Raw genomic sequence first — 23,528 nt, 5'->3', positions numbered from 1 at the left:
ACTGCGGGAAGCCACTGTAGGGTTTTAAAGCAAAGAATGACGACATGACTTGCTTACATTCTAAACGCCATGGCTGCTGTGTTAGGAGCAGACGGGAGAGAACAGGAAGCGTGAAGAGGCTGCTGCCATGACCTGTGCAAGCGACTGTCATGGTCAGAATCAGGGTGGCATCAGTGAACAGAGTAAAAGCTGGGTGCATTCTGGCTTTATATTGAGGTGGAACATAGAGGATTTGCAGACTTCTGCCTGCGGGTGTGTTGGCCATTCACAGTCTGGCTTCTATTCACATCAGCAGCCTCATCTTTGACCTCTGTCCTACTTGGACCTTACAGCCACTTTCAACCAATTCCTCAAATATGTCTTACTGATGCCTTTGGCGTCTTTGCCCACATAACATCCCTCCCGAGTAAAGCCTATATTTTTCCCTTGGCTCAGTCCTACTCATTCTTGAATAAGACTTAAATCAGCCTTCAGGAATTTTTTTTTTTTTTTCCTGATTGTTTTCCTTTCTCATCCCAGGGGAGATAGGTGAGTTTGGTTAGGTTAGGTCTCTTCCTTGATGGTTCCCTGTTAATTTATGCTTTCCTCTATCATGGCATTCATCATGCTGTTTTGAAATTGTAGGTGTGTTTATTTGTCTTTGATATTTGACCATAAGTAACATGAGGACCTGGACGGCATCCTGAATACCTAAGCAGAGCACAGGACATATAGCCAATGCTCAACTGAAGGTTATTAAAAAGTGAATGACAAGTAGAATGTGTACATTCTTTTGAGTGGCAAATATAAACTCTTTGTTAGCAATACAAAAAATTAAAACTTACTTGCTGATTGGCAGAAATGTGAACCTTCTGTGGGGGTAAGGGGAAGGCGGACAACATCTGGAAATATCACATAGCTACAAGTTTTATTTAGACTAAATCACTCAAGACTATATTAGAAGTACCAACATGGTAATTGATGGGCAAAATCCCCATATCTTATCACCATGGAAACTGTAATAACCTAAGGATGTGCACACTGACCAGATCAATGGGTCACAAGAATAGTTGTTGCAGAAAAAGTCATGGAGGTGAGCTACCCCCATGTCTTCTCTCTCTCTTCTTTTAAATCAAGCCAGCTTTGTAACCTTTTTTTTAAAGAAGGAAAATTATTTATTTTGGGCTGTGCTGGGTCTTCATTGCTTTGCATGGGCTTTCTCTAGTTGTGACATGCAGGGGCTAACTCTCGAGTCACAGTACATGGGCTTCTCACTGCAGTGGCTTATCTTCTTGAGTGGCCCGGGCTCTAGAGTGTGGGCTCAGTGGCTGTGGCACATGGGCTTAGCTGCCCCTCGGCATACGGCATCTTCCCGGGATCAGGGATCACACCCATGTCTCAACAGGTGGATTCTCGACCACTGAACCACCAGGGAAGCCCCTCCATGGTTTCTTCAACTATTTCAAGTAAAACAAGTCTGAACTAGATATCCTGCAGACTAGTAAAAAGGGGCCACATAATACCAAAGAGGGTGGAATGAAGACTGTAAAAAGTAGAATACAAAGGTAACTGCAAGACCACCAGAACAAATAAAAGTTCTGGGACAAAGTAATTATAGACACATAATTACCCTGCCTCTTGACATCAAAAAGTCTTCTTTCCCTCAACTAGGCTGAGAGTACCTGATGCTCTTACAAGGAAGGGAGAACCATCAACTTGACCCGAAGGCCCTACCTGGTTTGTTTCCACACTGTTCTCTCTCCCTGCCCAACCCTCCTCCTTTCACTGCAGCCACAGTCTATTTGTCATTCATTCTCAGCAGGTTACCGGCTCTGCAAAGCCTGTTCCTACATAAGGAGTCCTGTGCCCTCCTGTGTTCCTCTTACTACCCAGGCTCGCTCAGCTAATCCTACTGATGACGTGTGAGATCTCAGTGTAAGTGCTGCTACCTTGGAACTCCCAGTACCTCTGGACTGGATCAAACCCTCTCCTACAAACTCTTCAAGCACCCTCCCCTGTCTTTCATACTTATCTGCAATGCTACAATGTGATTGATTACTGAAATTACACATCTCTCCCTCAGGGACAAGAAGATCCATGAGGACAGGGACCATGTGCAAAGTTATTCTCTACTACTGAAACTCCAGCACGTGACACAGAGCCCACCACAGAGTGGACACTAGATAAATGTTCGTTGGATAAATGAACGCATGTTAATTCATCTGTTCGGAGCCACTCTGCTAGATCCTAGAAATATAATTACAGCTAATACACAGTCCTTGTTCTCAAATGGTTTATAATAGAGTAATAAAAGAGTTGGCGAAATCAACAGGCGTACCACAGTGCTAAAGGTCTATAGTAAGGGTGAGCTTGCAATACCATGAGAAGGGGAGCACCTTTATTTAACTCAGCTTACAGTCAGGGATGGTTTACATGGGAGGTGGTATCTAAGCTGAGCCCTAAAACATGAGCCATAACCAGCTGGAAGACAAGACATAGGGAATCAGGGGCAAAACAACAGGCAAATGGGCTGCCATTTTGAGAAAATTAAGTTGAGTCGGTGCTTAGGTGGAGATGGGAAAGGTATAAAATAAGGCTAAGGAAGCTAAGAACTGGCATGTTTTGTTAAAGACTTTGGAAGTTTTAATTATAAGAGCAACGGGAAGCATTTTTGTAAAATGCCATGTGACATCTTCTTACCCCTCATCCCTAGTGCCACTGCCTTCTTCGTGTTCCTGGCTTCCTTTACATTCACTCAGCAACCCTCGACCCTCAGGGAAGCTCCAGTAGCCACAGAAACTTCTGCTTTATACTTGTCTCTGACAGTTCACTCTCCTCATAGAGTAATCTCGTTAAAATCTCAGTCATTGCATGGTTCTTCCCTGCCCTAAACCCTTAATGGCTTCTTGGTTCACTTAGAATCTAACACGTAAGCACTGTAAAATTCTCCTATATCAGTGTTTCTTATATCAGTGTTCTATATGTGTTTCTTACCATAACCATTTTGCCCACCAGGAGACAGGTAGTAATGCCTGGAGATATATTTTTGGTCACAACAACTTGGGAGAAACAGTGTGACTAGCATCTAGTGAAGAGAGGCCAGAGATGCTGCTAAATACCCTACAATACACAAGATGGTCATGACCAACAAAGAATTATTCAGAAAGACAATAATGCTGAAGTTGAGACTGTTTGTTCAATGGTGATTTGGCCCCACTCCCATTGACTTTATCTTGAATCACTAATTCCCAGAGGCTCTAGTCACACTAGTTTATTATTTGTTTCCCAACACACCAAGCTCTTCCTCATCCCAGGGCCTTTGCATCTGCTCATATCTTTGCTTAGAAAACTATTTTTTTAAATAAACATTCATTGGACACCTATGCTAGATCTTAGGAGATCAAACCAGTCCTTTAGGAAGGAGATCAGCCCTGGGATTTCTTTGGAAGAAATGATGCTAAAGCTGAAACTCCAGTACTCTGGCCACCTCATGCAAAGAGTTGACTCGTTGGAAAAGACTCTGATGCTGGGAGGGATTGAGGGCAGGAGGAGAAGGGGACGACCAAGGATGAGATGGCTGGATGGCATCACTGACTCGATGGACTTGAGTCTGAGTGAACTCCGGGAGTTGGTGATGCACAGGGAGGCCTGGCGTGCTGCGATTCATGGGGTCGCAAAGAGTCGGATACAACTTAGCGACTGAACTGAACTGATGCTAGATCTTGTGTTAGATAAAAACAATAAGACAGAATACCTCCCCTTGAAAGGTTTATAGATTATGAGTTGAAGCCAGAGGTGGAAAAAAAGAACTTACTGTTTGTGCAAGATATAAGTACAAGGTCAATTCCAACCTAGCGGTGGATATGAGTAGTGAAGAGGGGAAATCCATGAAACTCCTTCAGGGTAGAGATCATGCCTGAGACACCAGTGTTCTATACATAGCAAGGACTCAGTAAGCTCACAAAAGGTTAAGTCTGTCCTCTAAAGTTTATAAAAGTCTTTATCTTCATGGATATGAATCCAAAGGATGTTCTGCTTTCTTAAACTGGAGAATATTTTAAGTACAAGGACAGGCATTGAAACTTTCACTTCCTTTGGATACTATATGTACTTTGCCAACATAGAATACCAGTCATTCAGGAGTAAATCCACAAAAATAAAAAACCTCTGAGAGAAAATGACAAGCCCAACAGTGTATTTGGTAGAGAGATGATAACAAAGGGATTAGGGGCGGTACATACACATGAACAGATACAGAATAAACGTTCATGCTAAAAGCCCCCCTGGGTTCAGAGAGCAAGGTGGTTTATGGGGACACTGAGAACCATGACACAGTTTTTCCCACCAAGGGAGGGGACACAGATTTGTACATAAATTATAATGTATTCTAAACTGAGATTCAAAGAGGTCTGAAAAAGACACCCAAGAGTACAGAGTGTTCAAGTGTGTCTAGTGTGAACCCACAAGATCTTCCTGCAGTGATGACATCTAAACAGGGCTTTGACTAATACCAAAATTCTCACATTCCCTATGAGAACCAGAGATGGGTTGGAAGGGTCTCGGTTATTACCTACCTTACACATTGAGTTCAACAACTCTGAGGACCATGCGGCCCCAGATAACAAAATTCCTCAGTATGTGTTTAGTATATCTACCTTATGGAAATCAGTGTGATAGGCCACAAGAGAGCTAGAAAAAGGACTACAACATGGTCCTTGCCTTCAAACTGTTTTGGCTCAGAAAAGAAGAAAAGGAAATTATACTAAAAAAACTACTGTGCAAGATATTATGTGACCAGTGTCCAGCATGAATGTGTGTGTTCAGTTTTTCAGTAGTGTCTGACTCTCTATGGACTGACCCCATGGACTATAGCCCGCCAGGCTTCTCTGTCCATTAGATTTCCAAGACAAGAATACTAGAACGGGCTGCCATTGATTCTTTCAGGGAATTTTCCCAACCCAGGGATCAAACTTGCGTCTCCTGCACTGCAGGTAGATTCTTTACCACTGAGAAACCAGCGATGACCAATGCATAGAGTAGTACAAACATAATAAGAGCAAACACAGGTGTGATAGAAAGTATATATTGTATATGTGATTATATAAATATAATAGAAATTACATTATGAGTGAAGATTTCACTGACAAGTTTTTATAAGGATGGAGATGATTTTGATAGGTGGTAATCACTGAAGAGTGGAGAGGAAAGTTTGAATAATCAGCAGAAGAAACTGGCAGATTTGATGCCAATAATTCATCTGACCAGTACATTTTATAGTATGCGGAATCATTTTAAATTTCAGGTGAGATTGTATCACTTAAATCCCGAGCTAGGGCAAATGGACCTTCTTCAATGGGGAAAGGTTTAGAGGAAATAAAGTGCACAAACACTTAGAACTATAAGACTGACATATAAGAACAAAGTTTTTTTTAAAAAGTTCCAGGTTTCAAAATGATGCAAAGGAGATCAGTCATTAACTCATGGTCAAACCATTAGAATAGTCTAGACATGAGAGTAAAGGACTGAATCTAAGGCATGAGAGAAGGAATAGAAAGGAAAAAGCTAAAACAGGGCACCTTTTGTAGTTATCCAAGAAAACACAGTCAAATGAAAGGTTTTACCATAGAGTATATAAGAGAGATTTTATTGCTACAATGATCTAATATCTGTTTCTGGATACTGATTCCAAACGATTTTCCCTCCCACGTCCTATCTTTACACTAAAATCACTTTCCTTCTGAGGAGCATCCCTTGCTTTGAGGTCTGAAGCTCAGACTCTCTTTCTGCTTCTGCCAATGACTCAGGGAAAAACCTTGAAGAAGTTATGACCTTGCTGAACCTCGTTTGCTTTTGAGTGCTCTGCAGGAATAATGTGGAACATAACTGAGCAAAATGATGGCCACAAAAAGCCAAGGGCCTCGGTGTTCCTCGTCAGTACAGAGCTGATCTGCACAATGGAAAGGAGGGTCCCATTCCAAACAGAGCAATCAGCCAGCCAGGACCACTGGACTCACAGCCAAAGCAAACACCACCCCGAACATGCTGCTTGTCACATCGCAATGCCTCCATCTCTCTCACTGTTTCAGGTTTCTTTTTTGAATCAATTTCATAGCAGTCAAGTCTCTCTATCGTTTTAGACAGAATTTTCAATTTCCACATTCCACAGCCTCTTTCCAAACAAAATCTGAACCAAACAATATCCAGAGTGAGAAGCCTTCAATTCATGATCATGGTTCACTGGTATCTTTAGATTTGTGTCAAAACACTGGCACTTATTCCAGAACTATTGTCATTCAAAGGAAAGATTTCAAACAAGCAATTCCAATGGTGATGAAAAGATTTTTTAAACATATTCAGCTCCTATTTTAAGAGGTAAATCCTAATATGCCTTGATTTTCCAATGTTTTCTACAGGGAATAGAACAATAAAATTTCAATATTTTATCTATCCTAAATTTGCTAAATTCAAAATTCTGCATTTTATTAGTAAGGAAACTTAATGGGCAAAAAGAATAGGCATTTGCCTTCAAGGACACATACCAAATCTGACCAACTAGATCTCAAAAGTAAGAAGATGTTTCCAAATATTTTAGGAATAAAATATATTAGTCAACATCCATTTCTAGCCTTTCAAACTAAACAAAGACCGAAATGCCTCCCAGTATAGAACATCTAAAAATGCTCAGCAAAATACAGAAAATGTCTCATAGAAATCATGGTCTATCTGTCAGAAAGTAACAGAAATACTGGAAACAAAAAATAATGGCAGCAAGATAGAATAAATCTACCACATCAGTAAACCCAAGAGCTTGAGCCAGCCCTGTAACACTGGGCTAATCCTTGGGGAGCTCAGGCATGAGTTAGAATGACTGAATCCTAGGGACTGAACACCAATTCTAGGGACACATGAGGGGAAGGGTATAGATGGGAGACATCCCCTGAAATAAGACTAGGATACTCTAAACACAGTGTAGCCATTTGGTCAACTAGGAAAAAAAACAAAACACCCCCCTCAGAGAGAGAGACAGTGAAGATACATACTTCTTTTTGCCTTGCCACTAGATATAATGCCATTACAAAAAAATCTCTAAAGATATTCCTAACCATAAAACTACAACTGAGTTTGGGGCTGGAATTCCCATTACCTTTACAGTTTGGAAAACTTTAAGCCTAAAACACAGAGTGCAGTGATCCTAGCCTTCCGTGAATTAGTCTTACCACCATCCCCTCAAAAATATATCGATGGATATAAAGTATGAACGCTATATCCATCAAGCGTCTAAGCAATCAACAATATCTTCTTTGCCACATATTGTCCTGCAACGTAACATTACCATCCCTCCATCAAACAGCAGAGTCTATCCGCATCTCCTTGAATGGAGGATGACACTGTGACTATTTTGACCAATTGACTCTGGCAAAGGTTGAAGAAAACCCACACTTTTATTTCAACAGTTTTTCAGAAAAAGCATTTGTCTTTGCCTTCATAAAGGACAGTTACCAAGTTAAAATCAGAAGGATAACAGTTGCTTAGTGGTAAACAGTTAATGTTGCCCTCTCCGGTGGTGAAGAAAAGATGATTTGAAACAATCTTTTCCAGGATTAAATAAGGTCTTCCAAAAGTAGTACACTGAGGAAATGTGTCCACACAGGGTGATCTATGATGCTCTCAAGTCTTAAATAACATGCCAATTAAACTATCTTGCTTTTGAAGTAATTGGTATTTTTATGTAGTACTTACAAAGAAAGGAGAAGGCAATGATAGCTGTTGTTACGAACATTTACCTTGAGTTTGTGTTCCTTCCTGTTTACAATCACAGCTGTGATTTGCTGGTCCATGAAAATCAGGATGGTGACCAGCAAAGCAGGTATGGCAGCTGCAAGGTACACCCACCAGGGGTTTCCGCCAAACGGAGCAACAAACCAGCCTCGGTTTGGACTCGTTGGCTTGAAGAAGAGAGAAGACATTATTTGAAACAATATTAATACATACTCCATGATGAAAAATAAGTGGGGAAGACAGTTTTCTATTTGGAGAGTCAACATGTTAAAAAACAGAAACAGTTTTACTGATAGGTTAGACAAAGATTATTCACCAAAAACTTCCTAAAGGAGGTTATTTTTAAGGCAATGTTTTAAATGAAGGAAAACTAAGAATATAGGGTGATGGAAAAGAAGTAAATGTCATTTTGCATGTTCAGCATGATCAAAGTAAGACTCAGGAGGGAAGAAAGTGATTTAAGGGACAGCCGTAAGAAAAACCCAAATGCAATATTCATTAATGAGGGAGGCAAGAAACTACAAAGTCACCTTGAATTTTGTCAATAAGTTTTAGCAACTGCACTGAAGTTATGTCTACTACTGCCAAATTGAAATGATTTCATAATTAATACATTAAAAGCTACAAATATTTAATGTTATAGTAAATATTTCTTATTTTCATATTTTCCTATTCTTTTCCAAATTTTAAACCATACAAATAAACTAAAATAGAATCCTATCTATGAATTATTTTCTCCACATTTACTATTGAGAAATCCTCACTTCTCCTAAAGATATTTCTGTTTCACTTTGCTCATAACTCCATCACTGAACCTATACACATTTTACTACATTTACCAGGCTGTGGGGTTAGAAAGAAAGGAACTTTGTCTTGCTCTTCAATGTATTTCAAATCCCCAGCACAGGGCTTGACTTAAAGCAAACATTCAATAAATGCTGACTTAAACAACTGAATAAATGAGAACTTATCTCTGTTAATGTCAGAGAAAATGCAAAAAAAATTTTTTTGTTTGCTATAACACTGATATTCCTTTCTCATTAGGTAGTCATGAAGCTAAAACTGCTGTTAGTTTAATTTTTCTTAGCAAATATATGGTTATCAGGGATGAAGAGAAAGATTAGGGGTATTCTAGAAAATAAGTGAAAGACTTAAAATGGAAAATTTAGACAGGGATATTCAAGAATGACTGAAATGTAAATTTTACCCATTAGGTCTTCACATACCATCAGGTTTATAAAGTGAATAATTCTCATAACTTCTAATAATTAAAACTCACATTATATAGAAACGTGTGTTATAGCAAGTTGTTTGGTAGCAGGAAAACAGCACTGAATTAGTAATGTAACCTTGGATAGTTTATTTAATTTTTATAAGCTTCAATCTCAACTTCACAAAATCAGGATGATAATAGTTACATTACATCCTAGAAATATATGCATCAAGGTTACAAGTTGTTCGAAAATGTTTTGGATGTTTTAATACTCTAAATAGATAAAACAGATTTCATAATGTATGTATTTTCAATCAAAATCAGTATAATGTGAACCTTGCATTTAGTTCTAGTCAGGCATTTAATTTCAGGGAAAAAATAGACAAAATGTATAGCAAGAGACCTAACTCAGAGATAAGACAAAATAGAATAAGGGAAAGGAAACAAAATCAGGGAATGACCAAGAGACAGAAATTCACCTACCTTGAACTCACTTGGCACAATTAGTTTTGGAGTGTCCACACCTACTAGAGCATCTATTACACAAAAGATGAGAATGGACAAGATAATGGCAAAGTCACTGATGAGCTTTCTTGCCTGGGAAGAGAAAGAAGAAACAGGAACCTTTAAGCATTGGATATATGTATGTCATATATATATATATGTCTCTGTTTGAAGTGAATGAAGAATTCTGTTATTTGCTAACAGTTTCTAGTAACAGCTTCATCAACAAATTAAGGGAGGTGTCATACTGCAGGGAGATTATTATTATTTTTTTAAGTTGCTTTTGCATCCCTTTCTTATTAGGCCAGAAATAATCTAATTGCACCAAGCAGGTGTGTGTGTTGTATGTGTGTGCATGTGTGTGTGTGTTTAGATAAAGGAAGGGAGTCAAAGAAAATATATCTTTGAAGTACTGTACCCTCTTCCTGTATGCCACAGAAAGGAGAGCTGGATAAGGATGAAATTTCAAGACATGTTATAAAAATCTGCACAGAGACATAGACTTCTTTTTACTGTTTGGGAGGTAGTATTGTCTAAATGCACTGGAGAAGGAAATGGCAAATCATTCCAGTATTCTTGCCTGGAAAATCCCATGGACAGAGGACCTTGGTGGGCTATAATTCAAGAGGTAACAAAGAGCTGGACATGACTGAGTGACTAAATAACAACAATGATGAGTGCAGAGCAAGATAAATTCCACAAGGTAACCTGAAAACTCCAAGAACTTAGCAGGGAAGGGGTTATAGTTTCAGGCTAACGAATAGGACTGAAGACCTCAGAGAAACAAAAAGTGATGGAAGACAGAAATGTGATGGCTTCACTAAATTGGCCAAAGAAAGAATTTTTCACTCTAGGCTAGTGCTTAAAATTTCCTGCATGTGGAGCCTCTCTCTCTCCACTACTTAACTGTGGTTACCATTAGCTTACAGCCTTTAAACTTCCTAAGTACCGGCCTCTGGCTAGGACAAGGGCTGGGCTTTGTGGGATGTGCATTAAACTCAAGTCTTTGCCATGGAGTGGGTGCAGAATGGCCATATCTGATTCAGCAGGGGAGCATGGGACCACTGAGTTGATTGTCAGGGCCTCTGCAGTTACTAGTGGCACTGACAACGGCCTACAAGCATTACTGGAGCACAGACAGCTGAGTTTCCCAGTAAGGTATGTATTCACAGTAGTACATAATTTGATCATTCAACAGAAATTTACTTAGCACATTCAGCTCTCTGTATTCACAACTTCTGCTTCCATGAAAATGAAGGACCAACTCAACCTAATACTTTGCTTGATGCCAGGGATACAAGTGAACAAAACAGATACAATCCGTGTCTTCATGAAGCTCACAGTCAAGTCATAGTTAAGAAGCCTGCTCCTAAACAAAATCAGGATTGATTCAGCAGTGGTCACATCTCAGGGTGAGCAGTCAGCTTTCTGACGCTGCTAGATGAAGAGAGATCAGTGATGGGACTTAGTGGCTGCACAGTTCTTAGGACAGATGGTCTTTTGGAAGAGCAGTATGACTACGGCAAGCAGGTATTCAAGAGAAACTAAAGTGGAGAATGGAATTACTTGGCAATGTGGGTGTAAAGGACATGTCGTAGTTCCTCAGTCGCTCAGCTGTGTCCGACTCTTTGCGACCCCATGGACGGCAGCACGCCAGGCTTCCCTGTCCTCCACTTTCTCGCAGAGTTTGCTAAAGTTCATGCTATCTAATCATCTCATCCTCTGCCGCCCCTTTCTCCTTTTGCCTGCAGAGTTATGCTTAATTCTTGACTGTGACTGGGTGCCAGGAGCCTTGAGGACTCACTAGCAGCAGGATCAAAGACGACCCTTTTGACCAGGAGTTCCTTTCCCTCTTGGAGGACTGGTCTAGCTTTCTGGAGAAGTCCACACAGAGGAGCAGAGAGCCAGCTATGAGACTTTAGGGACAATTTAACACCAATCGCATACAATAATACAAGCACAAATAGATGGCAGGGATCAATTTGGGGAGCATATAGTATAGCAGTTAGAAACACAGTTTTTATAATCAGATTGTCTGGCTTGGAACTCCAGCATCATTATTTCCTAGTTGTAAATACTTATCCTCTCTTAGCTTTAATTACTCCAACCACAAAATGTAGCCAAAGTAATCCTTATGACTTCATCAGTTTGTTATAAGAATTAAATAGGATAAGCCATGAAAGTGCTTAGCATAACACCTGCAACACCATAAACTTTCCTAATATACATTAACTCGGGTTATTTCAAGTTCCACAAAGTCTCTTTGGCTGCAGAAACCACTGGAATAACTCAATAATCTACTGTCAGGAGGTCTTTGAAAGGAATCTTGAATTCTAAGAAACAAGAAATAAGAGCCCAGTAATAATATGAAACTGCCATGCAGAGCTCATTTTGGTTGGAAATATCTGGAATTGCTGCAGAAAAAAGAATGTTTCCAGGGGCTCAATATTGGAAGAAACACCCATTTCTTTAGTTTGTGCAAGTTAAGTTTTGACACAGGCAATTCGGGACGGTCTGGCAAGTGATGGTTATTGTGAAGCAGGTTTAATATCAAGATGTTACAACTGCTCTGGTCCAGTAGGTTGTGAATCACTGAAGACCAGAGGTCACTGCAAAGGCAAAACAAGAGCTCTCTCTTCTTTATCACCCTCCCAATCCTTACTTAGCAAGTCCAAGTTTTCGACAACTCCAGTATCCTAGAAATTGCTCCAAAAGAGGGTAATGACTATTAAAAAGTCAGTGTCTCTCCTCACCTCAGGCCCCACCCCCATAAACAGGAGGAGGGAAGCAGAGGCTAGCAAATGAATCCAATCTTCCATTTCTTGGTGGCCCGCATCTCTGGCCCTTCTAGGAGAAAGACCTGCCTGACTGAAATCACTACCAAGTACTGGAGAAATGTTGCTTCTTTACTTAGGAGAGGAGCCATTCTCAGCCTTCCACACATGAGCACCAAAGCCCTAAAACTGCTCTTTCAGTAGTTTTCTCCATCTTCATTAACGGCGATTTCCCCCCCCCCCCCCCCCCGCCCCCGCTCTATTGCTTAGGCCAAAAACTTTGGACCATCCAAACAACTCTTCTCTTCCTCTCACATCCTACACCTAACAGGTCAGCCAATTACCTTCAAAGATCCTGTCTCTTCTCATCACCTCCATGGCTATTCCCACCCTTAACCACTATCTCATATGGTTCCTGTATCCCATCTTCTTGTCTCTCCACTCTCCTCCTTCAGAACATTGCCAAGGTATTACCCAGGATAATTATACAAAAATTTAGGTCAGATAATGTGGAAGGTAGAATAATGCCCCAGTAAAGATGCCTAATTCCTTGACTCTGTGAATATGTAATGTAACATGGCTAGGGAGAATTTGAGTTGCAGGTAGAAATTAAGGGTACTAATCAGATGACCTTGCGATTGGGGAAACTAGGATTATTCCAGTGGGTCCAGAGTAATCACAGTAATTCCCATTAACTGAAAGAGGGGGCAGGAGAATCTATGTCAGAGAGTGATGCAACATGAGAAAGACTGGACTGATCACTGCTGGCTTTGAAGATGGAGGGAAGGGGCCAAGAGCCAAGGAATGTGGGTAGCCTCTAGAAGCTGGAAAAGGCAGGGAAACAGTCTCCCCCAAAACCTTCAGAAAGAACAGTCTTGCCAACACCTTGATTTTAGCCACTGAGACACATTTCAGATTTCTGACCACCTGATCTCAAGACAATAAATGTGTTTCTGACACTATGTTTGTCGTTATTTGATATAGCAGCCATGGGAAAATAATATAAACGGATAATTTATCTTAGTTTAATCATTAGTTTCACAAATTTATATATTATATATAAATTTGTAAGAACCCTTGGCAATGGCATTCTTGTTAAGTGTGGCAATATTACTATATGTATCATTGTTCTTCAGTCTCTGAATCATGTCTGATTTCTTTTGCAACACCATGGACTGTAGCCCACCAGGCTCCTCTGTCCACGAGATTTCCCAGGTAAGAATACTGGAGTGGGTTGCCATTTCCTCCTCCAGGGGATCTTCCTGACCCAGGGATTGAACTTGCGTCTCCTGCATTAGCAGGCGGATTCTGTACCTTTGAGCAACCAGGAAAGCCCATATTATGTGTGTAACAGTACCTAAGAAGTCAAATGCTAATAATTCAGGATTACATTTCTTAAAATGTATGGGGAAAGAAAAGGTACTCTATTCATAATATTGCTTAACTCCATTAAAAATCACAGCCAGGGTGATATGCTCTGTACAATATACTGGCTTCTATTTCCCCTTCCTTCCCGTTAAATTGTACAATACTATTCAGGAACAGCAGAAACCACCCCTGGAGGGTGTTTATTGTAAGACATTCATTTCTAAGATATTGGATCTAATTTAAACTTCATAGTCAAGGAAATTGATTTTTCCCTGGCCACTTCTGTATTCAACTCTAAATCCTCTAATTAGAGAAGGTAGGTAGGGGTGCTATTTTAGCAGGCTCTTCTTATCCTATACTAAAATTAACCTTTAATTTGAATGAGGCAAAACCAACAGCAGAAACTAAAAAAACAAGCATTAAAAATGCCCTAAAAATGTCAAGCACTGAGTACATCCAGTTTACTAGATATATTCTAGGACTCGAATACAAGAGCGTGGCATCTGACTTTAAGGAATAAGAATCACCCTCTTTGGGCTTTTCTCACATTTTCCAAACATATTTAGCAAAAGAAACATGGATGGGTTTCCTTTCATTTTTAGTTTATTTTATCCTCCCTTTTCATCAGACTGGATCTCCTTCAAAAACACTAAAATACTACTCTTTTATATAAAGAAAGAAATCAAATTAGAAACCCACAGTTCCTAATTTCCTACTAGCTATTATTGATAATGATTAGAAGTGCCAAAGTTTTCATGAGAAAACTGTTCCTACAAGATTTCATGCTAACCCTGTGGATTCAGAGGCCTCAACTTTAGCTTGGACAAACATCATAACTAATGGGTCTATCCAGTCAAATGCTCTAAGTCCCTAAGTCTCTCCAGGCTCAAACTTCAACATCCTAGGAGTATAAACTATTACAATCTAAGTGAAACACAAGTTGACTTATATATCAAGGACTAACATAAAAAAAAAAATTTCTGCTCTTTTTTGAATGGTACACAGATGTGCTATGACATATAATAATTCCTCCACTCATGAATGGTGAAAGCAAAGCATATTTCAGTGAAGACTCTTTTATATCAGAATAGTTTGAGGTTTTTTTAATTTACCATATTAGCCATCTCATGGGAAGAGTTGACTCACTGGAAAAGACTCTGATGCTGGCAGGGATTGAGGGCAGGAGGAGAAGGGGATGACTGAGGATGAGATGGCTGGATGGCATCACTGACTCAAAGGACTTGAATCTGAGTGAACTCCGGGAGATGGTGATGGACAGGGAGGCCTGGCGTGCTGCGATTCATGGGGTCGCAGAAAGTTGGACATGACTGAGCGACTGAACTGAACTGAATTATAAAAATGAAAAGAAAAATATTTCTGTCCTCTTCAGACTTACAAAATATCCCAATGAATCTAATAAAAAGCAACCTGGCTTAAATATTTAAACTACCAAAGCAAAGAAGAAATTAAGTGGATGGGAAGGAAAATTCAAATAACCATACGCTGTTCTCTTGTTCTTGGGCAAAAACAACCTAATAAATCTATTATACACATACTCTTCATGAAGAATGATACTATATTAATTATTAAGAGAGTCATAATTGTTGAGACACCAACAGTGAGAAGCTAGTTAATTTACAGGGATGAAAAATGAATTGGGTTCCTCAGAAGCCCCAGAGGGTATTTGGTTTTCACTTTGCGAGGATGCAGCTGCTCCCAAATTAACTGGGGGAGAGGCTGTGAGCCTGCAGAGTGGTTCTCAATGGATGGAGCTGTTACAAAGAGACAAGCACAGCAGCAGGCACCCTGTGGGTCCTCAGTAAATGTTAATTCATGATATAATTCTTCTCATGATTGCAGTGCATGGAAAATGCTAAACAACACTGTAAAAAAAGCATTTATTCTAGATGGGAAAAAAAAGTATGTCAGAAAAATATGTGCCTTTTGGCAGTCATGAAAAGGCAGAAAATATCATTAAAAAATTTAAAATTTGATCCCCTCAATTAGAATTAGAATTTGGGCTTCCCAAGTGGCGCAGCTGGTAAAGAATCTACCTGCTAATGCAGGAAATACCAGAGACTCCACGTTTGATCCCTGGGTCAGGAAGATTCCCTCAAGGAGGAAATGGCAACCCACTCCCGTATTCTTGCCTGGAAAATTCCATGGACAGAAGAGCCTAGTGGGCTACCGTCCATGGGGTCTCAAAGAGTCAGACAAGGCTGAGAGTGAGCACACACACACACACATAATTAGAATTCACTAAAAGGAAAGTCTGATTTAGACTCCAGGATTTCTATGTCATAAGCTCCAGAGTCAGAGAGATTCAGGGAACTAAGAGGGAAACTGGATTGTGTTATTTATCTAGGAGGGCCTCAGAGCCTACCAGTGAAAGTCTACCAGAAAGAGATTGTTTTTCCAAGCAGGGGCAGAGGGGAGTGGGCCTAAGAAAGTGGTTTAGCAGGGAAGTTAAGGAGACTTCAGCAGTCACAGCCTCTTCCTCCATTCTGCCTCAAACTGAGCAGAAGAAAAAGACCCATATGACTGAGTGCCAGACCCAACTAAGTAAATCACCTGGAAAATACTATGTCCCAGTCTGGTCACTATATTCTAAGTTGAAACTGAAAATTTGGAACTGATTCAGAGAAGGATGACCAGTAGAATAGGAGTCCAGAAAACATACCACAAAAAAAAAAAAAAAAAGATGAGAGACCTCAAGAAGTTGTAGTGAGTAAACTACTTTCACACATGTGCAATCAGTCACAGAAAAGAAAGACTACACTTGTTCTGTGTAGCTTCAGAAAGCGAGGGCAGACCCCGAGGACAGAGGCCATGGAAAGGTTGATTCGTGTTTCTATCAGGAATGCCTTGGAGACGTGAGGTTCCCTGAGAGTCATTCAAGCAGCCCACAAATGACACTTGTCAGGAATGAAGAGGCAACGTTGGGCTTGATGCTATTCAAAGTCCTAACACTAAAATCCGATGATTAAGACTCAGTTATCAAAACTTCTTGACCCTCTAATAGGGCCATCTTGGCTATATCTCCTCTCCCCCAAACCATGATAATAAAGGGTTCCAGGGCTTTAAAAGAAGGTGGTTCTATAATTTAATATTAAGGAACAAAAAATAAACATCTTAAACGAATAGTTAATAAGTTATATGTATAAATTAAGGGCTTTCCTGGTGGCACTAGTGGTATAGAATCTGCCTGCCTATGCAGGAGACATGAGAGGCTCGGGTTTGATCCCTGGGTCAGGAAGATCCCCTGGAGGAGGGCATGGCAACCCACTCCAGTATTCTTGCCTGGAGAATCCCATGGACAGAGGAGCCTGGCAGGCTGCAGTCCATAGGGTCACAAAGAGTCAGACATGACTGAAGCACTTCACGCATGTATAAATCAAACAATCTAGAAATGGCACAGGAGACCATTTTGTATTAATGGATAGATTTCAATGCTGGGGACTTTTCTGTGATGGATAAGTAAGTTGATAGTGCTTCTGACCCACAAGGTACCACAGCCAAAAAGGCTTCTTCTTTCCACAGATTACCTCTATGCAATCATTAAAACCTCTTACATCACATAGCAAAATGGACTTTGCAAAAAACAGACAAACAAACAAAAACTCTCAATAGACACTCCAGTCAATCAATGCTCCCAATATTTTCTTTTTCTTTGGGTTTTTCTCAATTTAGGTTAACTGTAATTTTTGTCATATGTCCAAAATCTTTGTTGAATATTGAACAGATTGGGTTGCATTTAAAACCAAATATCCCTTTGTCATTCCAAAGGGAAAAATATGAAAACCAGTTTTGGATTAAAAACAAATTTGACTTTAAAAATCATTGTTCTTGGTACAAAATAACACAAGAATTTGAAAATCTGATTCCCCTTCAACGAGCGCAAAGCCATTTTCTAAATGAGTTTCAATGGCAGGATGTGGTCTGATAGTTCTACAAGAACTAGCCAAATTATCACCTAGTGTTATTAACACTAGAATGTGATAAAGAGTACGGGCCCATTATTTCTTCCTCATATTTGGATACATTATTTATTTCAGTTTGACAGTTTTTACTATTCACCAAGAAAGCTTCTGAGAGAAAAAGAAAGTGTAGGGATGACATCCGATTCTTGTAAAGAGCTGTTTATTAACTAAACACAGCCAACATTAACAGAATTGTTATAGCCCAAAATGACACATAAGAATCAAGGTTCCAAAAATATAGCTAATTGTGGAATCCAGACTGTTCTACATGGATAAAAACTAAGTATGTCACCTAAAAAACATGCTCATTATGTTTTCATTCAAATTCCTGAAGCCCTACACTTTTTTCTCATCCATAAAGCCAATACCTCAAAGACCACCATCAGTTTATTTAGGTCACATAAAGTCACCAAAGTTTGATCCCACTGTAAGTATGAATGGGGCAAAAGATTAAATTGAATAATCTCATTTAAAAATGCAAAAACTGAACTTATTCAACAAACATATATTAAGTTCCTACTATATTCCAAACCTAGACAGCATATTAAAAAGCAGAGATATTACTTTGCCAACAAAGGTCCATCTAGTCAAGGCTATGGTTTTTCCAATGGTCATGTATGGATGTGAGAGTTGGACTGTGAAGAAAGCTGAGCGCCAAAGAATTGATGCTTTGGAACTGTGCTGCTGGAGAAGACTCTTGAGAGTCCCTTGGACTGCAAGGAGATCCAACCAGTCCATCCTAAAGGAGATCAGTCCTGGGTGTTCACTGGAAGGACTGATGCTGAAACTGAAACTCCAGTACTTTGGCCACCTCATGGGAAGAGTTGACTCATTGGAAAAGACCCTGATGCTGGGAGGGATTGAGGGCAGGAGGAGAAGGGGACAACAGAGGATGAGATGGCTGGATGGCATCACTCCCAGAGTTCGTGATGGACAGGGAGGCCTGGCGTGCTGCAATTCATGGGGTTGCAAAGAGTCGGACACGACTGAGTGACTGAACTGAACTGAACTGATATTCCAAACCCACAAATTACTTGTCTTTGTATCCTTATCATCTAGTATTATATCAAGCACACAGAGCCAAAACAATTTTTTCAATACTGAATGAATATATTAACTATAGGATATAGAATACCTTTTTAAAAAAGAAGGATCTCAAATAACATTCTGCTCAAATATCATCTAAATAAAGCAAAGAAATTGTCAAAGCTATTAATAGTACTTGGAAGTTACAGATTTTCTCTATTTAAATGACAATAACAACCAGGAGGATATTAAAGAATCTTATCATTATATCAATGCAAGGAAGCATTAACACCATTGCTTATTCTAAGAGGAAATTAAGTAGATCCTTGAGAAAAACACTTTCATGCCAATTACATACATCAGCCGGCCACACTGCATCTGACTATGCCAAAGTACCAATTCAGTTCAGTTCAGTTGCTCAGTTGTGTCCGACTCTTTGCAACCCCATGAATTGCAGAATGCCAGGCCTCCCTGTCCATCACCAACTCCCGGAGTTCACTGAGACTCACGTCCACCGAGTCGGTGATGCCATCCAGCCATCTATAATTCTGCCTAATTCAGAGGCTCTATAGATTTAAGAGTTCTAATCACAATCCTGCTCTATCTTTAAGCTGACTGCTTTCATTTTGCCACCATATGTTGCAGTGATGGCATCTATGCTCCAGGAGTAGCATCACTGGTTGGTAGCGGACTCTGGAAGAACATTTCCTGTTAAAGCCCCAAGGCATCTGCTAGGATCACCGATTATGCTGTGATGCTCCTTCAGGAAGTTTTGATGACAAAATATTGGTAAAAGGCTTGAGGCCGATAGAACAGAACAGGAAATGTATGGGACAACAGACCACTGTACCCCTCCTAAAGGGATGGGAAGCACAGGGGACAGTCGGGGGTGGGGGGGAGGTATTGCTACTCTACCATATTCCAGTGAGCATCTGGAAGTATCTGACAGATTAAATTCCTGGGACTTGCCTGGCAGCCCACTGGTTAAGTCTTCGCCTTTCAATGCAGGAGATATGGGTTTGATCCCTGATCAGAGAGCTAGGATTCCACATGACTCATGGCCAAAAAACCAAAACATAAAACAGAAGCAATACTGTAATAAATTCAATAAAGATTTTTAAAAGGGTCCGCATCAAAAATAAGAAAAAATCCTGATGGACTATTTATTAGTTAGCAAAAGACTATTAGTTAACAAAGACTATTAGTTAGCAAAATTCCTGATGGACTATTAGTTAGCAAAGGCAAACTGTTTCATCTTAAGTGCTCAAACTGATGGACTGCCAGAGGCTGGCTTCATGAGGGAAGGTGAGAGTGGATAATCAACCCTGATGTGGGCAAAGACAATGAGAGAGACTGAACGGGGGGACAGAGGCATACATGTAAGTGAAAGTGAAAGTGTTGGTCACTCAGTAGTATCTGACTCTTTGCAATCCCATGGACTGTAGCCTGCCAAGGCTCCTCTGTCCATGGCACTCTCCAGGCAAGAATACTGGAGTAGGTAGCCATTCCCTTCTCCAGGGGATCTTCCCGACCCAAGGATCGAACCCAGGTCTCCTGCACTGCACCCAGATTCTTTATCATCTGAGCCATCAGGGAAGCTCATGTAAAGGAGAGCTATTACAGCAGGATAATCAAATGGAGATGAGTTTAACTTGATAAAGAAAATCCTAGAAAGGTAAATATGATGGATATCATTTTTTGTCATATCAGATCCTTTTCGACTCTTTTCTACCAAGCTCATTGCCTTGGGAAGCTGACCTATGTGGTCTACGATAGGCTCCCTTGCTCTCCAGATTTCAGAAGATTTCAGCCCAGACAGGCTATTGGGGGAAGAGAGAGATCAGATTATTGATTCCCATAGCTATATCCCTTTGAGGTTGACTCAGGCTGGCTAAATTCCTCAAGCCAAAGGAGGTCACGGGGCCCCTCTGGAAAGCTCTACCACTCTCTCTTCTCCCGGGTTCTAGCAACCACTCCCATTCCACATCCTTTGAGTCAGGGATCATAACAATTCCACTGTTATTATCATTGGACATTAAATGCTCCCTTGTAGTTTCCTTCAACCTAATGTCACCTTTGTACATCATACTTTCATTAAGCCCCTCAGACCATCCTAATCTGAGTGTATAATTTTGATTTGCTAGATGACAACTATGGATCATCCACAGACAGAGGCTGGCAGCAGCTGCAAGGCAGACCTGGCCTAAAAATGGAGATAATAATGGACTCTGGGGAATCTGTACTTCCTTTTCACTGCTATAAGCACAAATTAAACATAGAGAATTTTATTTTAGGAGATGGAATCAGAAAAATCTCTTTAAGATTATAGAACATTAGAGTTTAAAGGATATTCACTGCCATCTAGCTGGGCTCTCCTGTTATGGGTGTGGACTAAAGTCCACAGTCAGCTATCAAAGGGTGCACTGTTAGTTACTGGCAGAGCTGGCCTTCATATCCACAGCTTCTGGGTTCCTGCATATGTGCTCTTTCCATAAATTGCAGCATTGACCTCTACTTGACTGGGCTCCACTAGCCAACAAGAATTGAGGGCCTAGCCTGCATCCAATCTGTTGCTAACTTATGTGAGGAATAAAACAGAAGTGTAAGAGTTTCCCAGCAATTCTCAATCTTGATTGACTAACAACTCATACAAACATTTATTTTTTTTTTTTAATTTTTAAAATGAAATTGCAGGTTTTTTCTTATATCTCGCAAGTTCATTTTATTTATTTATTTATTTATTTTAATTTATTTTTTATTTATTTATTTATTTTTTTTTAATTTTTAAATCTTTAATTCTTACATGCGTTCCCAAACATGAACCCCCCTCCCACCTCCCTCCCCACAACATCTCTCTGGGTCATCCCCATGCACCTGCCCCAAGCAAGCTGCACCCTACGTCAGACATGGACTGGCGATTCAATTCTCACATGACAGTATAAACATTTAGAAACAGAAGTACAAAAAGAGAGGGATGGCTGTGTGAATTCAAGGAGAATTGGACACTTTGTATGGCAAGGGCACTGCCATCCAAGATTAGCATTTTTCAATTTTAGAGGTTCCACATAAATTGTTGCTGAGAGTGAGGAAGTAGTAACAGTTAGGCTTGAATACTAGCACGGTAATCACATTTAAGCATATAAGTTTTAACTGTAGAATATAAAATACAAGTATGTACTATGCTAAGTCAAGTCAGTTGTGTCCCAACTCTTTGCAAACTTATGGACTCTAGGCTGCCAGGATTCTCTGTCCTTGGGATTTTCCAGGCAAGGATACTGGAGTGGGTTGTCATGCTCTCCTCCAGGAGATCTTCCTGACCCAGGGATAGAACTCATGTCTCCTGCAGGTGGGTTCTTTACCACTAACGCTACCTGTGAAGCCCAAAATACAAGTATATGAATCTATAAACATATTTGCTCCTACTTACAGAGATCATACTTCTAAATGAAAACATATTTTGGCAAATGAGAGGAAAAAAAGATGTTCTTATAATTTATGTATGTATATATTATTAGTTAGCTATAACTGTGAAGTGGGTAGGGGAGGGAGGTGATAGTGTGAAAGCCTACGCACTTGAACATTTCTCCTTGGAAATCAAATATATGTCCTCCTACCAGTTTACTTTATAATTTGGTGTAAGCAGCTGTAAACAAAGTTGAGAACCTTCTCAACAGGAATTGTAACTAGATTGCCTTCACTATTTTATTTTCACATATTCAATATTTTCCCAACTTTTCTCAACAGTGTTTATCAAGGTCTGAGAAACTACCTGCTTGGGCTCTTACAAGGAGAAATTTCTTTAAGTCCAAAGAGCTGTTATCAATTTTGGAATTTGCAGGGAAAAAAAGGTGATGTTTACATAAATAGTTAAAATGATCACTATTCATCTTAAGGTTGAAATTATTTTGCTAATTACGATTCACAAGTGCTTCGCAAATTCTTTTCACACTATGACAAATGAGAGCAATAAAAAGGGTGATGATTCCCAAAGTGTGAGCCAAAAAAAAAAAAAAAAATGTCCCATAAATTAATAATTAAGGAAAAATCTCAATAGAGAAGAAAAAATCATCTTCAAAGACCTTTACCCAGGAAACTGTTCTACACATAACAAACCACTGAAGAGGTGGATCGAGTAAGCACATTTCCCAGGATGGGAACTGGCGTTACAAGCTCAGAGTCTCAAGGACAAGCACTTAACCTGAATGTGTGAAGCAGACAAGTCTTAGACAATAGAGAGGAGTAGTAGTGAGAACAATTAATTACCTGCAAAGGACAGTTTCCACCTATGCCCTCAAGTGTGTGTGTGTGTGTGTGTGTGTGTGTGTGTGTGTGTGTGTGTGTGTGTGTGTGTGTACAAACTATGGGCTAAACAAAGAATGGACAAGGGTTGAATTCTGCCTAAGGACCACCACTTAGTGATGCCCTTTCAAGGCAGACAAAGTTGAACACTTCTTGCTACACTTCCCTTTGAGGAAATTTTTCATCTTTTGGGCCAGCTAGTTCAGAATATTTCTAATGAAATCTGCAGACCACAGTAACCTGCTGTGATCTGAATGCTGTCCTTCCAAAATCCATATGTTGGAATTCTAATCCATGAAGATGATGATATTAGAAGGTGGGGCCTTCGGAAGAGCATGAGGATGGAGCCTTTGGGATGGCATTAATGTTCCTATAAAGAACACCCCCACAGAGCTCCCCAGCCCTTCTGCCACCTGAAGACACAGTGAAAGAGACGCTGCCTAAGAACCAGGAAGAGAGTGCTCACCCAACCATGCTGGCACCTGATCGTGGACTCCCCAGCCTTCCGAACCATAAAAAATAAATCTGTGTTGTTTACAAGTCCTCTAGTCTCTAGTATTCTGTTATAGCCACCCAGACAGACTGAGACAATCATCAACTCTTGCC

The 23,528-nt window shown here is 40.1% G+C and overlaps 1 protein-coding gene across 3 annotated transcripts in view; it reads right to left on the bottom strand.

Moving 5' to 3' along the window:
• Positions 1 to 23,528, bottom strand: part of SLC4A4 (solute carrier family 4 member 4) — a 369,377-nt gene that overhangs the window by 28,720 nt on the left and 317,129 nt on the right. For all 3 annotated transcript variants that reach the window (XM_018049558.1, XM_013964709.2, XM_005681740.3), the window contains exons 17-18: positions 9,455 to 9,568; positions 7,764 to 7,925 (exon numbers count right to left, since the gene is read on the bottom strand). In XM_018049558.1, coding sequence (XP_017905047.1) covers positions 7,764 to 7,925; positions 9,455 to 9,568 — 276 coding nt within the window. The remainder of the gene's footprint in view (positions 1 to 7,763; positions 7,926 to 9,454; positions 9,569 to 23,528) is intronic.

Source organism: Capra hircus, chromosome 6 (genome assembly GCF_001704415.2).
Source record: "Capra hircus breed San Clemente chromosome 6, ASM170441v1, whole genome shotgun sequence".
Taxonomy (NCBI): Eukaryota; Metazoa; Chordata; class Mammalia; order Artiodactyla; family Bovidae; genus Capra; species Capra hircus.
The sequence above is the reverse complement of the archived record's forward strand: the minus strand, read 5'-3'. Positions and strand labels throughout refer to the sequence as shown.